Genomic DNA, 13,141 nt, shown 5'->3' with positions numbered 1-13,141 from the left:
AGCTGAGCAGGATACAATGAGAGCCAGGGATAGCAATGGTTTTGCTTGTTTTAGGGTTATAAAGCTTTCTGCAGTCCAGGTGAAGATCATGTCTTTAAAATCACAAGTATAATATCAGTGTCTCCCTCTCACTTTTGAAGGATATTAATCCATTAGTTTAGGATTTGACTGGTTAAACTGCTATAAACCTAATTCACCTTCAAAAGAGTGTAAAATGAAATGTCTCTAGTTGCTAGGGACAGACTGATACAACTCACTAAGGACTCCACACTGGAGTCCTGTAGACATCAGAAACTTATAGTAATAAATTAGGCTGGCACTGGGGTCATTGACATGTTCATTTATAAACTCCTGCTATCAGGATATTTAAAATGCAACCATAAAACTTCACTTCTGGAGTTAAACTTAATAATGAAGTTGTTATCCAGGAACAAATTCTGTTTAGTTAAAAGTTTGTTATGAAGGGGAAAGCAGCTCCTTCTTTGGCTGGTTTTCATTGCTAGAATTGTGACATCAATGCTCTTTAAGTGTACAGTGTGTGTCACTGCTGTGTTTTGCCTGGTGGTGTAGTGTGTGGGGATTCAGACCAGTTACACAGTTAACATACCATGTTTGGATTTTGCAGGGTGACTATGACCGCAGTAAAACCAAAGTGCTTCACTTTAGCATGAACCCAGCCAGCCTGGCTAAGCAGCAGCGAAAGGATGAACAGCACCAGCTCCAGGAAGAATGTGAGAAGCTGAGAGAGATGGTCAGGGTCCTGGAAGGAGGAGGTTCTATCCCTGAGAATCTGGAAATAGTTGGAAGTTTGCAGTCACCCCAAGAAGTTGCAGGTACTTTGATAGCCTTTTGTCATGTGACTGTCCTAGTGTTGCTATTCAAACTGATACATTGATAGAGCAATTGACTAAATGAGTAGATCAGGGACATTACAGGCAATGTGGCAGGCGGGATATCATGAAGGAAATTGGGAATGTGGTGCAGAGGATGCCAGGTGGGATTATATATACATAGTTCTTATATACATTAAATGATGTGACCTTGGCTGGGCAGTGTTGATAGAGGTCAGGAAAAAAAAATCCTTCCTTTCATGGCTGAGCTTAGCTCTAGAGATCTCATGGACAACAGAAAATAATTCAGCAAGTGACTGAATTTTTATTCTGACCTGGTTTTAAACAAATGAATATTGTTTATCAGTATATATGTGCCCCATTAATCATAGCAAAATTCACTACTCCATGAAAATAGAGTACATCTTTCCCTAAATAGACTTCACAGAATCTTAGACTCCTGAGGTACAGTGCAGAGTCTTTCTTCCATTCAAATATGGAACTGAGACCTTATAGTACAGTAGCTGTGAGGTTCGGCACCTTCCTATACACAGTTAAAACTCTGTAAACCAAGGTAGTAATATCATTAAAGTGTGACTTGTCACCTAAAGCATTGAGATGTGACTAGGCAGAGTTGATTTACACTGCAGAACCCAAGAGATCTAACTATTGAAACTCAGACCTACATGTACTTCCCCTCAAAACTTCCCTGCTATAGCGGAAGAGAAAAATAAACCAATTTACACAACAGAAGGAGGGGCCATGGGGAGCTAACATGTAGTGATGTGTATGGCTAATGCCTGCAGGTAATAATACTTTTTAAAGTGTGGGGCCCAGAAGACAGTGCTTTTCTCTAAGGCTTCACAATCAGAAAATTTTGTGACCCATGAACCTTCTCAGCCTTTTAAAGAAATCCCTGATGAAAGTGGCTCTCGTTGTTACGACACTGAAATATTCTGAAAGTAATTTGTTAGTTTTTCCATTAGCTCAAATGACAGTATTTCATTGTTGCTAAGAGTGTGTTTATCCCAACATCTTTGTGGATTATGGCACTAAATAAGTACAAGTAATCACACTGAACATCTAGGTAGCCTGTCTCAGTGAGGTATGGCATTCATTTCTCTGTGGGGAGGGAGCATTAAGAGATCCCTGAAGTTAGAGGTACAGCAGTCCATCCCCACTGTTGTTTATCTATTTATAGGAGCACTCGCTAGTTGCTTCTAAACATTTAAGGAGGATAGTTCCCATTCCAAGGAGTTTCCACTATAAGAATCCCAGAGGGACAGAGGCTAAGTCTAGACTGCAGGCGTCTTTCAGAAGAAGGTTTTCCAAAAGAGATCTTCCAAAAAAACTTCTTCCAAAAGAGAGCGTCTACACAGCAAAAGCGCATCGAAAAAGCGATCTGCTTTTTCGAAAGATAGCGGCCACTCTGAATGGACGCTATTTTGCATTTAAGCTGTGATTACTATGGACGGAGTGACCACCAGAGCACTTGTGCTTTTTCCTCTTTCCTCTTCTTTCGAAAGAACTCTCTCTTGCCTGTCCACACACGCCTTTTTCCGAAAAATCTCTTTTGGGAAAAGGCTTCTTCTTCATAGAAAGAGGTTTACCAATGTTGGAAAAACTACTCTTTTTTTAGAATGCGATTGCAGTGTGGATGTAAGTGAAGTTTTTTGGGGAAAACGGTCATTTTTCTGAAAAAAGCTCTACAGAGATTTATCAGGAAAAGTGTATACCCTGCAATTCAAATCTGAATGTTACTGTTTAGATTATAATAAATGTGTCTCTTAGTGCCTATCTCTCATGCTTCTGCACAGACTAGCTTGTTTAATGCTGTAGATATATCTGTGGATGCCACTGCCCCCCACACCCACTGGGTTCTATTGCCATCAGTGGCAGAGAGAATGGAGAGGAGAAGTCATATATTTGGCTCTGCCACTACTGAATGAATCGCTGGGGTATAATATAGTCTAATTAGGTCATTTCCTCTGGGGGATCATATTTCTTGTATATGTCCCATGTGATTTGCTGTTCATTATTATCTGCATCTTCACCCTCAGTTTACTTGTAGCTATTCGTAAGGCATTTCTCTGCCAGAATGCTACCAAGATTGTGTCTAACTCAGAGGGATACATTTTTAAGTTGTTCTCTGTTCTTTCTTTGATTCTGACAGTAAAACAAACAGCTCTCTGGGCTTCAGTTTATTTTCAGCTTGTCATGTGTAGTGTGTGTCCCTTCTCTCCTGAGCCCTTGCTACGTCATTCTGACTTTTGTTTGCTGACTTGTATGGAAGAGAGAATGTCAGTTGCAGTGTCTAGCTAGGGTCGGGTATGGTTTTCGCTTCAGTCTCTAGCAGTCATTTATCACATTCACAGGAGGGACCTCTGCAGCCTCCAGGTGCGTCTCTGTGCACACTGAAGTATTCATGTAAACAAAATGGAAAAAATAGCTAAGAACTATGCATCGGGATGCGGGGGTGTTCCCCGGATGGATTGTGAGATCAGAAGGTACCAGCATGCTATTGGTTGTATAAAGGAGTAAAAGAAGAGCCCCCTTTCCTCATGCTTCATTAACTTTTGTGAATCATTCTCATGTACAGACACTGCTGACAACAATGCACTAATCTGTTTAACACCTTTCTTTCACTGCAAAACCAGCTTTTTTTTTCAGTGGCATAGTCAAAATTAAAATAACGATTAACATAGTTGAAAACAACATTACTATTAGATGTGATAGGTATGTTGAGCTATACAAGTTGGGTGCTATTTGAAGGCATTCATGGTACTGATACATTACTACTAAAAGGGTTAGATATACCTTGTTTTTTACTGTTCTAGGAATACTTAGAAAACATAGGTCACTACAGGAAATGGAGCTGAGGCAGTGCTACCATGTGCCTTCTTCCACTGTAGCTTCTATACAAGATGCAATTCAGTCACTTGCTAGGGAAGCCACAGGGAGCCAGTGTTTTCATGCAAAATGCCATGGACTGGAATGTCATTTGCATCACTTTTTGAGACAGTTATAGTATCAACCTGTGAAAGGATATGAGCAAGTTGAGCACTGAACTTTGGAGGTGGACAAACCCTGCAGATGGAGGTGGGCAACATTGGTGGAGTTGGATAGAGAAAACCTGGGACTGATTTCTCCTACTACAGGAAAAAAGTGGCTGCGTGTTTTGCTCATAAGAAGCACACGAAATCTTTCAATATGCCTCATTTATTAAAGACCTAATACAGAGAGATCAGCACACATACACACATAGTCCCACCAACAATGTTATAGTTACCAGTCGGAGACTCGGACCAATCTAGTGGCCAGTTAGGTTGGAGTCAAGTTCTGTCATATTCTGATGCTTTGAGGCTGCTGCTTGGCGGGATGAACCCAGAGAAACCTTGCAAAGCTACCCTCTCTAATAATCCTCAACTCCCATTTGAGTAGATGGGTGTTGTAGTCATGTTGCATGCAAACTTATTGACGCAAGTGTTTATCTTTGTTGTTTTTCTGGCATTTGAACATTTGTGCTCTCAGGGTGAGGCCCCATATGGATTTCAGCATGTCTGCTCCCAAGGGTCAGGGCACTTAAATCAAGTACTTCCTTCCCCACTAGGATCACACAGACACACACTTAAAGCAAGGGTACTTCCTTCACCACTAGGGTCATCAGTCTGCTCCTCAGCATGATGCAAGTGTTTACATGATCTTCCAGTACCTCTGTAACCTCAGCTTCCTCCTCGCTGTTCTTTGGTACATCTACACCTAGAGATGACTTTTAAACTTACCAAATTAACTCATTCTTCACTCATCACGAAACACTATCACTACAAAGAACAAAACTTCCTTTATAATTACAAATCACAAGGTTCTAGAATATCTACCAATTACATCAACAAACCCTATAACATATGGGGACGGTAATCAGTCACTAAGAGTGTCCTGGTCTGTTCCTGCCTTGACATAAATAACAGATGCAGGCAGCCTGTCTGATGCATCTCTACCAGCAGCACTAAGGCCATTCTTTTCTGTCAATCAGAAAGGGTGGCTGACGGGGTACACTGAGGGACATTGCATAAGGCTTATTGCTACATTCTTATACCAACACTAGAATGCTACATTTTAGCTACATGTATTGGTCAGTCAAAAAGACAATGAGGGATTATGTATATAGCTTTGCTTTTTAGCACTTTGACAGGTGATTTAATATAAAATTTGATTGTCACATTCTGCTAAGCTTTGTCCTTTAGCAGTACCCATGTACACTGAATGGGTCAGTCAGAAATGAGAAATTTGGATGGACTTTAGCCAATCAGCTTTGCTACATTTAGCAAGCTTGTCTGATCTGCAATTATGCTTAAGGTTTGAAGAATTATAATTATTGCAACCAAAAATGACATTAAGGACAATGATGCTGATGGTTTTGATAATAATGTGTTGGCTATTATTAAATGTTCTCATTGGGTTGGAATGTTGCACGTTTTTCTCTGACCACAGTTCCAATTCCTGGACAGGTAATAAGGAAATTATTATGGTGGACGCTAAAGCTCATTAAATGTGACTCTATTAAAAATCAAGGTTATATTGGACTTTAAATCTCTTTGAGCATAACCACTGGAGGCTGCAGCACAACTTGGCAACTTGCCACAGAGTTCACTCGGCCTTTTCTCTCATTTATGCCGTAACCGTTTCTATTAAAGTGGATAATATGGCTATTGCAAAGGAGAATTTTGGACAGCGTGAGCTATAACCACTTATTGTCCTCTATCCTGAATTATAAAAATGGGACTCAGGACCATATAGTATTAATGGGGCAGAGTTGTGGAAGCCCTATTTTTGGAATGGGCTGAAACTTTATGGGTGGTTTGTTTCTCTCTTGTCGCCATCTCTAATATGAATTGCATAACAGCGGACTATGGACCAAGGTGAAGCTGCCATCTGCGGAGCTTTTCTAATTTTCCTGTCCCTGAAACAGGAGTGCAAACTGTAATGGCTTTGAAAAGGTGGGGGAAGGGAAACATTGTCCTGGCTTGCAGTGAACTCCACTCCTTTTATCTTCTCATTTCTTCCCACTCTTTTCCTACTTTTCCTGTTCTATGCTGTCTTCATCATTCCTTTCTCTCCTCACCACCATTTTTGTTTATCTCCCTCCTTTTTCTGTTTCTTTTGTGTTTTTATGATTAGCCTCTGGTTTTATTTTCTGGCCACCCCTTCTAGAGGTGGAGTATAATCTTAAATGACGAGTGGATAGATATATGGCAGTACTGACCAACTGGGTCAGTTTCTCTGTTCACTAGCCAACGGTGGCGAAGGGACAGAACATTCATGCTGCTGAATGTTCCTCATAAGGATCTGCTATCCCATCATATAAACCTTGATTAAAACCAATGTTGTGTTTATTTGAGGGTGGGTATTTTTCATGAGCAATGCACAGAGACTCTCTTTCCTGTTTTAAACATAGTATGTTAATACTAAATCTTGCAATAGCCTCCTAAAATGTTTTATTCACATCTGAGTGATATAATAGGAAGTTCTATTCCCGTATTCATTTCTGAGCCATAATTAAAGGATAAGAGCTATGATCTGGTTGTCTGTTCTGATTTGGGCCAAAAGCCACATGCAGTCCAGCTGCTCCTGCCTTCTGCAAAGATGAGCATACAAATAGGACATCTCCCTACAGCAGCAAGGGGCAACCTATACTAGTGAGTGGGCCTCATGAGTGACCCTCCTTCATCTCAGTGGACCACAAGATTATCAAAACCAAGATGGTCTCTCAGGCTAGGGTTTTGCTAACTGTGGTTGTGTACCTAGAATTTGCGGAATGTGCTGATTGAATTGTGTAGCAGCACTTTGATTGGATATAGGGAGAGTGAATCACTCTTATAATGTCATGTGCAATCAGCACACACCTCACGTCACGTGCCCTTGCTTCAAGTGTGTGTCACTTTTGTAATACCAGTAGAAGAAAAACTACACAAACAAAAAACCAGCAGAATCTGGCAACCTTGTGTGTGGTCAGTGGTAAATAAAATGTCTCATGGGCCACACATAGAACCAGGTCATTAGAGGAGGTTTTGGAATTAATTGATAAACTTAACAGTAACAAGTCACCAGGATCAGATGGCATTCACCCAAGAGCTCTGAAAGAACACCAATGTGAAATTGCAGAACTATTAACTATGGGTAACCTATCCTTTAAATCAGCTTCTGTACCCAGTGACTGGAAGATAGCTAATGTAACGCCAATATTTAAAAAGGGATCTAGAAGCAATCCCGGCAATTACAGACGAGTAAATCTAACATCAGAACGGAGCAAATTAGTTGAAACAATAGTAAAGAAGAACCTAATTTGTTGGGCAAAAGTCAACATGATTTCTGTAAAGGGAAATCATGTCTTACTAATCTTTTAGAGTTCTTTGAAGGGGTAAACAAACATGTGAAAAAGGGATGATCCAGTAGATATAGTGTAGGATTTCCAGAAAGCCTTTGACAAAGTCCCTCACCAAAGGCTCTTACATAAATTAAGTTGTCATGGGATAAGACGGAAGATCCTTTCATGGATTGAGAACTGGTTAAAAGACAGGAAACAAAGGGTAGGAATAAATGGTAAATTTTCAGAATGGAGAGGTGTAACTAGTGGTGTTCCCCAAGGGTCAGTCCTAAGACCAATCCTATTCAACTTATTCATAAATGATCTGGAGAAAGGGGTAAACAGTGAGGTGGCAAAGTTTGCAGACGATACTAAATTGCTCAAGACAGTTAAGACCAAAGCAGACGGTGAAGAACTTCAAAAAGATTTCACCAAACTAAGTGATTGGGCAACAAAATGGCAAATGAAATTTAATGGGGATAAATGTAAAGTAATACACGTTGGGAAAAATAACGCACAGTACATACAATATGATGGGTCTAATTTAGCTATAACTAATCAGGAAAGAGATCTTGGAGTCATCGTGGATAGTTCTCTGAAGATGTCCACTCAGTGTGCAGCAGCAGTCAAAAAAGCAAACAGGAATCATTAAAAAAGGGATAGAGAATAAGACGGAGAATATCTTATTGCCCTTATATAAATCCATGGTACGCCCACATATTGAATACTGCGTTCTGATGTGATCTCCTTATCTCAAAAAAAGGTATACTGGCATTAGAAAAGGTTCAGAGAAGGGCAACTAAAATGATTAGGGGGTTGGAACGGGTCTCTCATGAGGAGAGATTAAAGAGACTAGGACTTTTTAGCTTGGAAAAGAGAAGACTATGGGGGGGATATGATAGAAGTATATAAAATCATGGGTGGTGTGAAGGAAGTGAATGAGGAAATGTTAGTTACTTGTTCCCATAATATAAAAACTAGGGGCCACCAAATGAAATTAATTGGCAGCCAGTTTAAAACAAATAAAAGGAAGTTCTTCTTCACACAGTGCACAGTCAACCTGTGGAACTCCTTGCCTGAGGAGGTTGTGAAGGCTAGGACCATAACAGGGTTAAAAAGAACTGGATCAATTCATGGAGGTTAAGTCCATTCATGGCTATTGGCCAGGATGGGTAAGGAATGGTGTCCCTAGCCTCTGTTTGTCAGAGGGTGGAGATGGATGGCAGGAGAGAGATCGCTTGATCATTACCTGTTCTGTTCACTCCCTCTGGGGAACCTGGCATTGGCCTCTGTAGGCAGACAGGGTACTGGGCTGGATGGACCTTTGGTCTGACCAGTATGACCATTCTTATGTTCTTATTTTCTTATGTTGCCCATCACTGCCCTACATTTAGGCCAAACAGGGAGCCCTCTGGGAAAAGGACCAAGGTTTCCCCCATCACAGTTCCACTGAAAAGGGAAGCTACAAATCTGTTTCACAGGTAGTTTTCTGTTTGAGAGTTGCAAGTGGGACTCGAGTCCTTTGTATGCAAGGGGACTAGGAGATCTCATTATAAAAGAGGTGGTTGATCTGAATGGTGGTGCTGTGTCTGCTTCATAGCAGAGGCAGGGCCTTCAAATGAAGATGATTAATTTGAATTAAAGTGGGTACTTAATTAATATTAAAATAATCTAATTTTGTTAAAGTGACAAGCCAGAGATGGTAAAATTTGTTACTGTCCAGCATTTCTGCACTGATGATGAATGTGTGTCTCACTGCAAAGGAGTTCAGAAAGGGAGTGGACGGCATTTAAAAGTTGCACCTATCTGCCCATTGTTTGTCCCTGGTAAATCTTGGTGTTTTCTGCTACATGGTTACATTGGGGGGTGGGAAGGGGTGAGAGGTGGGGACTGCACTTGTATATTAAAAACGGAATCTGTCTGACAGAAAACAGTTGGCAGATTTTTCTGTGCTTTGAGTTTTTTTGCCTGCATCCATACCACATCGTACTGTGTTTTCCTCAGATCTTGCTAGCTAAGCAAAGTTGGCCCAGGTAAGAGCTTCAGGAAGTGATGATGTTGATGCTTCAGTAGGTGGCACTCTTTCCTCTGAGTCAGTAACAAGCCAATTCATGATTATGGTGATAGGGAGCTTCTTCCTAATGAGACTTAAAATCAAAGTCCAGGCCACCTGCTATCAATAAAGGTGTGTCACTTTTTGTAAGAATAGGTTGTTAACCTTGGTGTCCTGGCCAAATTCCAACATAAATCGCCTTACCCTAAATCCCCTCACAGTTTAAAGAAAGCATTTTGTCACTTTCTGTCTTAAGCTGTTAGTAGTGCTGCTGTACACTGATAATCCACCACTTTCTTCCACTACAGAAGTGTCTGCCTTTCAAAGTGTTGGGGAAAATGATCCCTAGTCCTTATCTGCTTCACAGACATGATGTGGAGCCGTAATGTTCAAAGCAATTGGACAATCCCAGATGAAAGATTCTGTAGAAAAGCTGACTATGGTTAGAATTCCTGGGAGGCAGTGTTGTCTAGTGGATAGAGCACTGGCCTGGGACTCAGGAGACCTGACTATGCTATTGATCTGCTGGATGAGCTTGGACAAATCACATCTCCTTTCTGTGCCTGAGTCTCTCCATCTGTAAAGTGTGGGTAATAATGCTGTCCTCCATAGTATAGTGCTTCGACATCTAAAAGTGAAACCTGTATACCAGAGCTAAATGTTATAATTATATTACTGCTTGCAGTGTTAATTTTTCTATTTCAAGCCACATAGCTCCCCGACGGGCTGAATGTTACATTAGAGCTGGGTCATCATCATCAGCCACCACCATGGGCTCAGCGCCTGTTGGTGTCCGATGCCTCCCTGACTATTTCCTTTCATCTTTCCCTATCCAGTGTGGAGTGGCTTAATTTCTGTAGACTAGCTCCACGCCAATCTACTAGATCATCTACCCATTCTCTGTGGGGTCTGCCTCTCCTATTAGGACCATCCATTATGCCGAATACCAGGGTCTTAACTTTTTGCTCAGCGTTCATTCTGCAGATGTGCCCTAATAGCTGTAACTTCCGTTGTATAACCTTCTGCAGTAGGTTCTCTTTCGGCTGTATCTTCCTATATAATTCCTCATTGGTAACTTTCTTCATCCATCCTAGTCTCAGAATTTTTCTATATCTCCTCTCGAACACCAATAACCTTCTCTTCTAATCTTTTGTTATCACCCATGTCTCTCATCCGTATAACATGCTGCTAAATACACGTTTTCAAAACATTCAGCTTCGTTCCTAAGCTAATCGTTTTACTTTTCCTGATTTTATCCATTGCCTTCAAACTCGCTCTTGCTTTTGCTATTCTAGTCGCTATTTCCTTCTTACAGTCTAGAGACTGTAATGGACTGTTCATGAGAAAAAAATCATGCTGATTTCCCTCCCAATCATAATTCTGTCCCATCATTCCAAAGCAACTATATGAGTAGTTGGAATTGCTTTGTGTGGCTTCATTGGACCAAAGTGATGGTTCCTGCATTTCATTATTGATTAGGTTACATTTGGTATCTATACATTGCCTGTAAATGCCCTTCACATTATACTGAATAATATAATGTTATGAAATTGGACAGCCCCAAAATAGGAGGAAAAATCTTGCAGAAGGAAACCTTAACTCTTTGAGTCTGTTGTGCATTCAAAAAACTAGTAATTCTACGTTCTTTTAATTGCACTTTTTTGCTCTTCTTTTGCTAGGACACTAAAATTACAGTAAATGCTTAAAAGAGCCATGACCCCTGGTGTGCATGGAAGCAGGCTACTCCAAAGGGAGTAAAAGTTAGGCATGCTTATGAAAACTTTCCACCATAAAGACTATATTACCATTACGGTATTCAACTCCTCTCCTCCATTTGGATGACAAAGCTCTTTATAGATAGCACAGGGATGAAGTCACCCATCACCGAAATACATCTAACTCCAGTGTGAAAACAATGCACCCATTCTATGGCAGTGCACCAGAAGTAAATGGAAGAATGAAAGAGATGGACTCAGAGTCTTATGTAGTCTGTGTGCATTGGAAAACCAGAACCTAGGCATTCCAATGGTAGCTACACACTGAATCAGTCCCAGGGGATGCTTCAGTTTTGCAAGTTGTTGGAACTGTGAGAGTGATGTGAGGCTCTAGTAAGACACTGAAGGGACTTTAAAAATCCAACAGCTGTCTAGGGAGTCAGAGGTTTGTAATAAATCCTGTAACTTAGTCCTTTTGTATCCACTGAATCTGTAATACTTGGCATCAATCAAAGGTTACCCCATGGAGTGCACTTATCCTTCCATGAAAAACAGAGGAGCTGCACGTTTTCTCCCTTTCGTCTGTAGAAGTCATGTCTAGATTTTTAAAAAGCTAGCAGTCTTTCTGCTCATATGTGGGGGGAGGGAGTTGGAGGAATATGCCCTGCTCTGTTTATAGAGCTCAAGAGATCCCTCAAACTATATACAGTATGTTTCTATTTTATATGCTTAATATGTTTTAAAAGCACTTGTCATCATCTCTCTGGACACAGTATAAAAGTTAAAAACAATAATTAAAATTGGAGTTGTTGGCCCAAAGAAAAGCAGCAACGTTGGTCAGAAAAAGAGGAAGCAAACTAGCTCTAAAAGGAAGAGATGATGGAAAAGGAAATATAAAATCAGTGCAGGTTGAATGATTCAAATTAAAAGCTCTTGTACTGGCTGTTGGAGCCCTTTACAAAGGGTGCGTCTATACAGCACCCTAAACTTGAAATGAGATACGCAATTCATGCTATGCAAACTGCTTATTTTATTTCAAAACTATTTCAAAATAGCTTCTTTTGAAATTTGGTGAATTTCCACCAAATTTCAAAATAACATGCTATTTTGAGCCATCCCTTAACCCTCGTGTAATGAGGTTGACCGGGATCACAAAATAGCATACCCACAAGAGGCTCTGTACATTTAATTTAATTTCTATTTTAAACTTTCCTCAGACCCCCTACAGTACCATCAAGGACCACCAGGGGTCCATGGATCACAGGTTGGGAACCACTAATGTAGACAGGGTCCATGGTTTTTAAATGCCCATCTCCGGTAATGCTTTTTTTATAATCCACATACAAGACATAGGCATCAGTATGTTTAGCCTGTAGGCTTCATTAACTTGGCAGTTCTGTTTGCTTAAGAGCTTTACATTATGTATGTTTTAAACCAGGTCCAAATAGACTGATTGTATGGCTCCTGTCTTGGTATCATTGTTAAATGTCTAGATGCTTCTCCTGGATTCCTCTCTGCAGCCCTGCAGAGCCCTTTAATAAATAGAAATGAATGGTGATCTCAGGGCTTATCTTCACTTACCCCGAGATTGATGCTCCAGGGATCGATATCCTAAGGTTTGATTTAGTGAGTCTAGAAATGACCCACCTGACTGCTGATGGGATCCCTGTTGAAACCTGTAATCCATGGGATCATGAGGAGCAAGTTTCTCCAGTCACCCTCCCACAGTGGGGACACCACAGAAATTGGACCTAAGGTATGTTGACTCCAGGGACTCTATTCCCGTACCTGGAATTGTGTATCTTAGGTCAACTTTCTTTGATAGTGCAGACCTGGCCTCAGGCTGCCCTTTGGATCCTGAGAGTATCATATAAGCTGCCTGTTAAAGCAGTTTCCATCACAAAGCAGCCTTTGATGAGGAATTATGTGCCATAAGGCCTCTGGTTGTACACAATTGAAAATGCTGTTTCATTCATGAGCAGGAAGGAGAAAAAAGGCTTGTTGATGTCTCAGATTTGGGCCTACACAAATTCCCTGACATTAGAAAAAACATCCTGCCAATGTAGCAGAATGCTCCAGCAGGGAAGAGTCTTTGATCTTTGCTCTATATGATGTCAATGTATTGTGTCTCCTGGAAATTAAAGCTTGTGGTAGAAATCTATTAGAGTTTCTTGTGGGT

General features: G+C 40.7%; 1 protein-coding gene across 8 annotated transcripts in view; it reads left to right on the top strand.

Annotated features, from left to right (window-relative positions):
* Positions 1-13,141, top strand: part of MAD1L1 (mitotic arrest deficient 1 like 1) — a 743,124-nt gene that overhangs the window by 531,409 nt on the left and 198,574 nt on the right. For 7 of the 8 annotated variants that reach the window (XM_075899591.1, XM_075899593.1, XM_006112872.3 and 4 more), the window contains one exon: positions 626-833. In XM_075899591.1, the coding sequence (XP_075755706.1) occupies positions 626-833 (208 nt within the window). Of the gene's footprint in view, positions 1-625; positions 834-3,205; positions 3,448-13,141 lie in introns of those variants that run through there. The other variant, XM_075899592.1, reaches the window with a different exon arrangement.

Source organism: Pelodiscus sinensis, chromosome 16, assembly GCF_049634645.1.
Source record: "Pelodiscus sinensis isolate JC-2024 chromosome 16, ASM4963464v1, whole genome shotgun sequence".
Taxonomy (NCBI): Eukaryota; Metazoa; Chordata; order Testudines; family Trionychidae; genus Pelodiscus; species Pelodiscus sinensis.
Note: the sequence above shows the minus strand (reverse complement) of the source record. Positions and strands in the feature narration are given on the sequence as shown.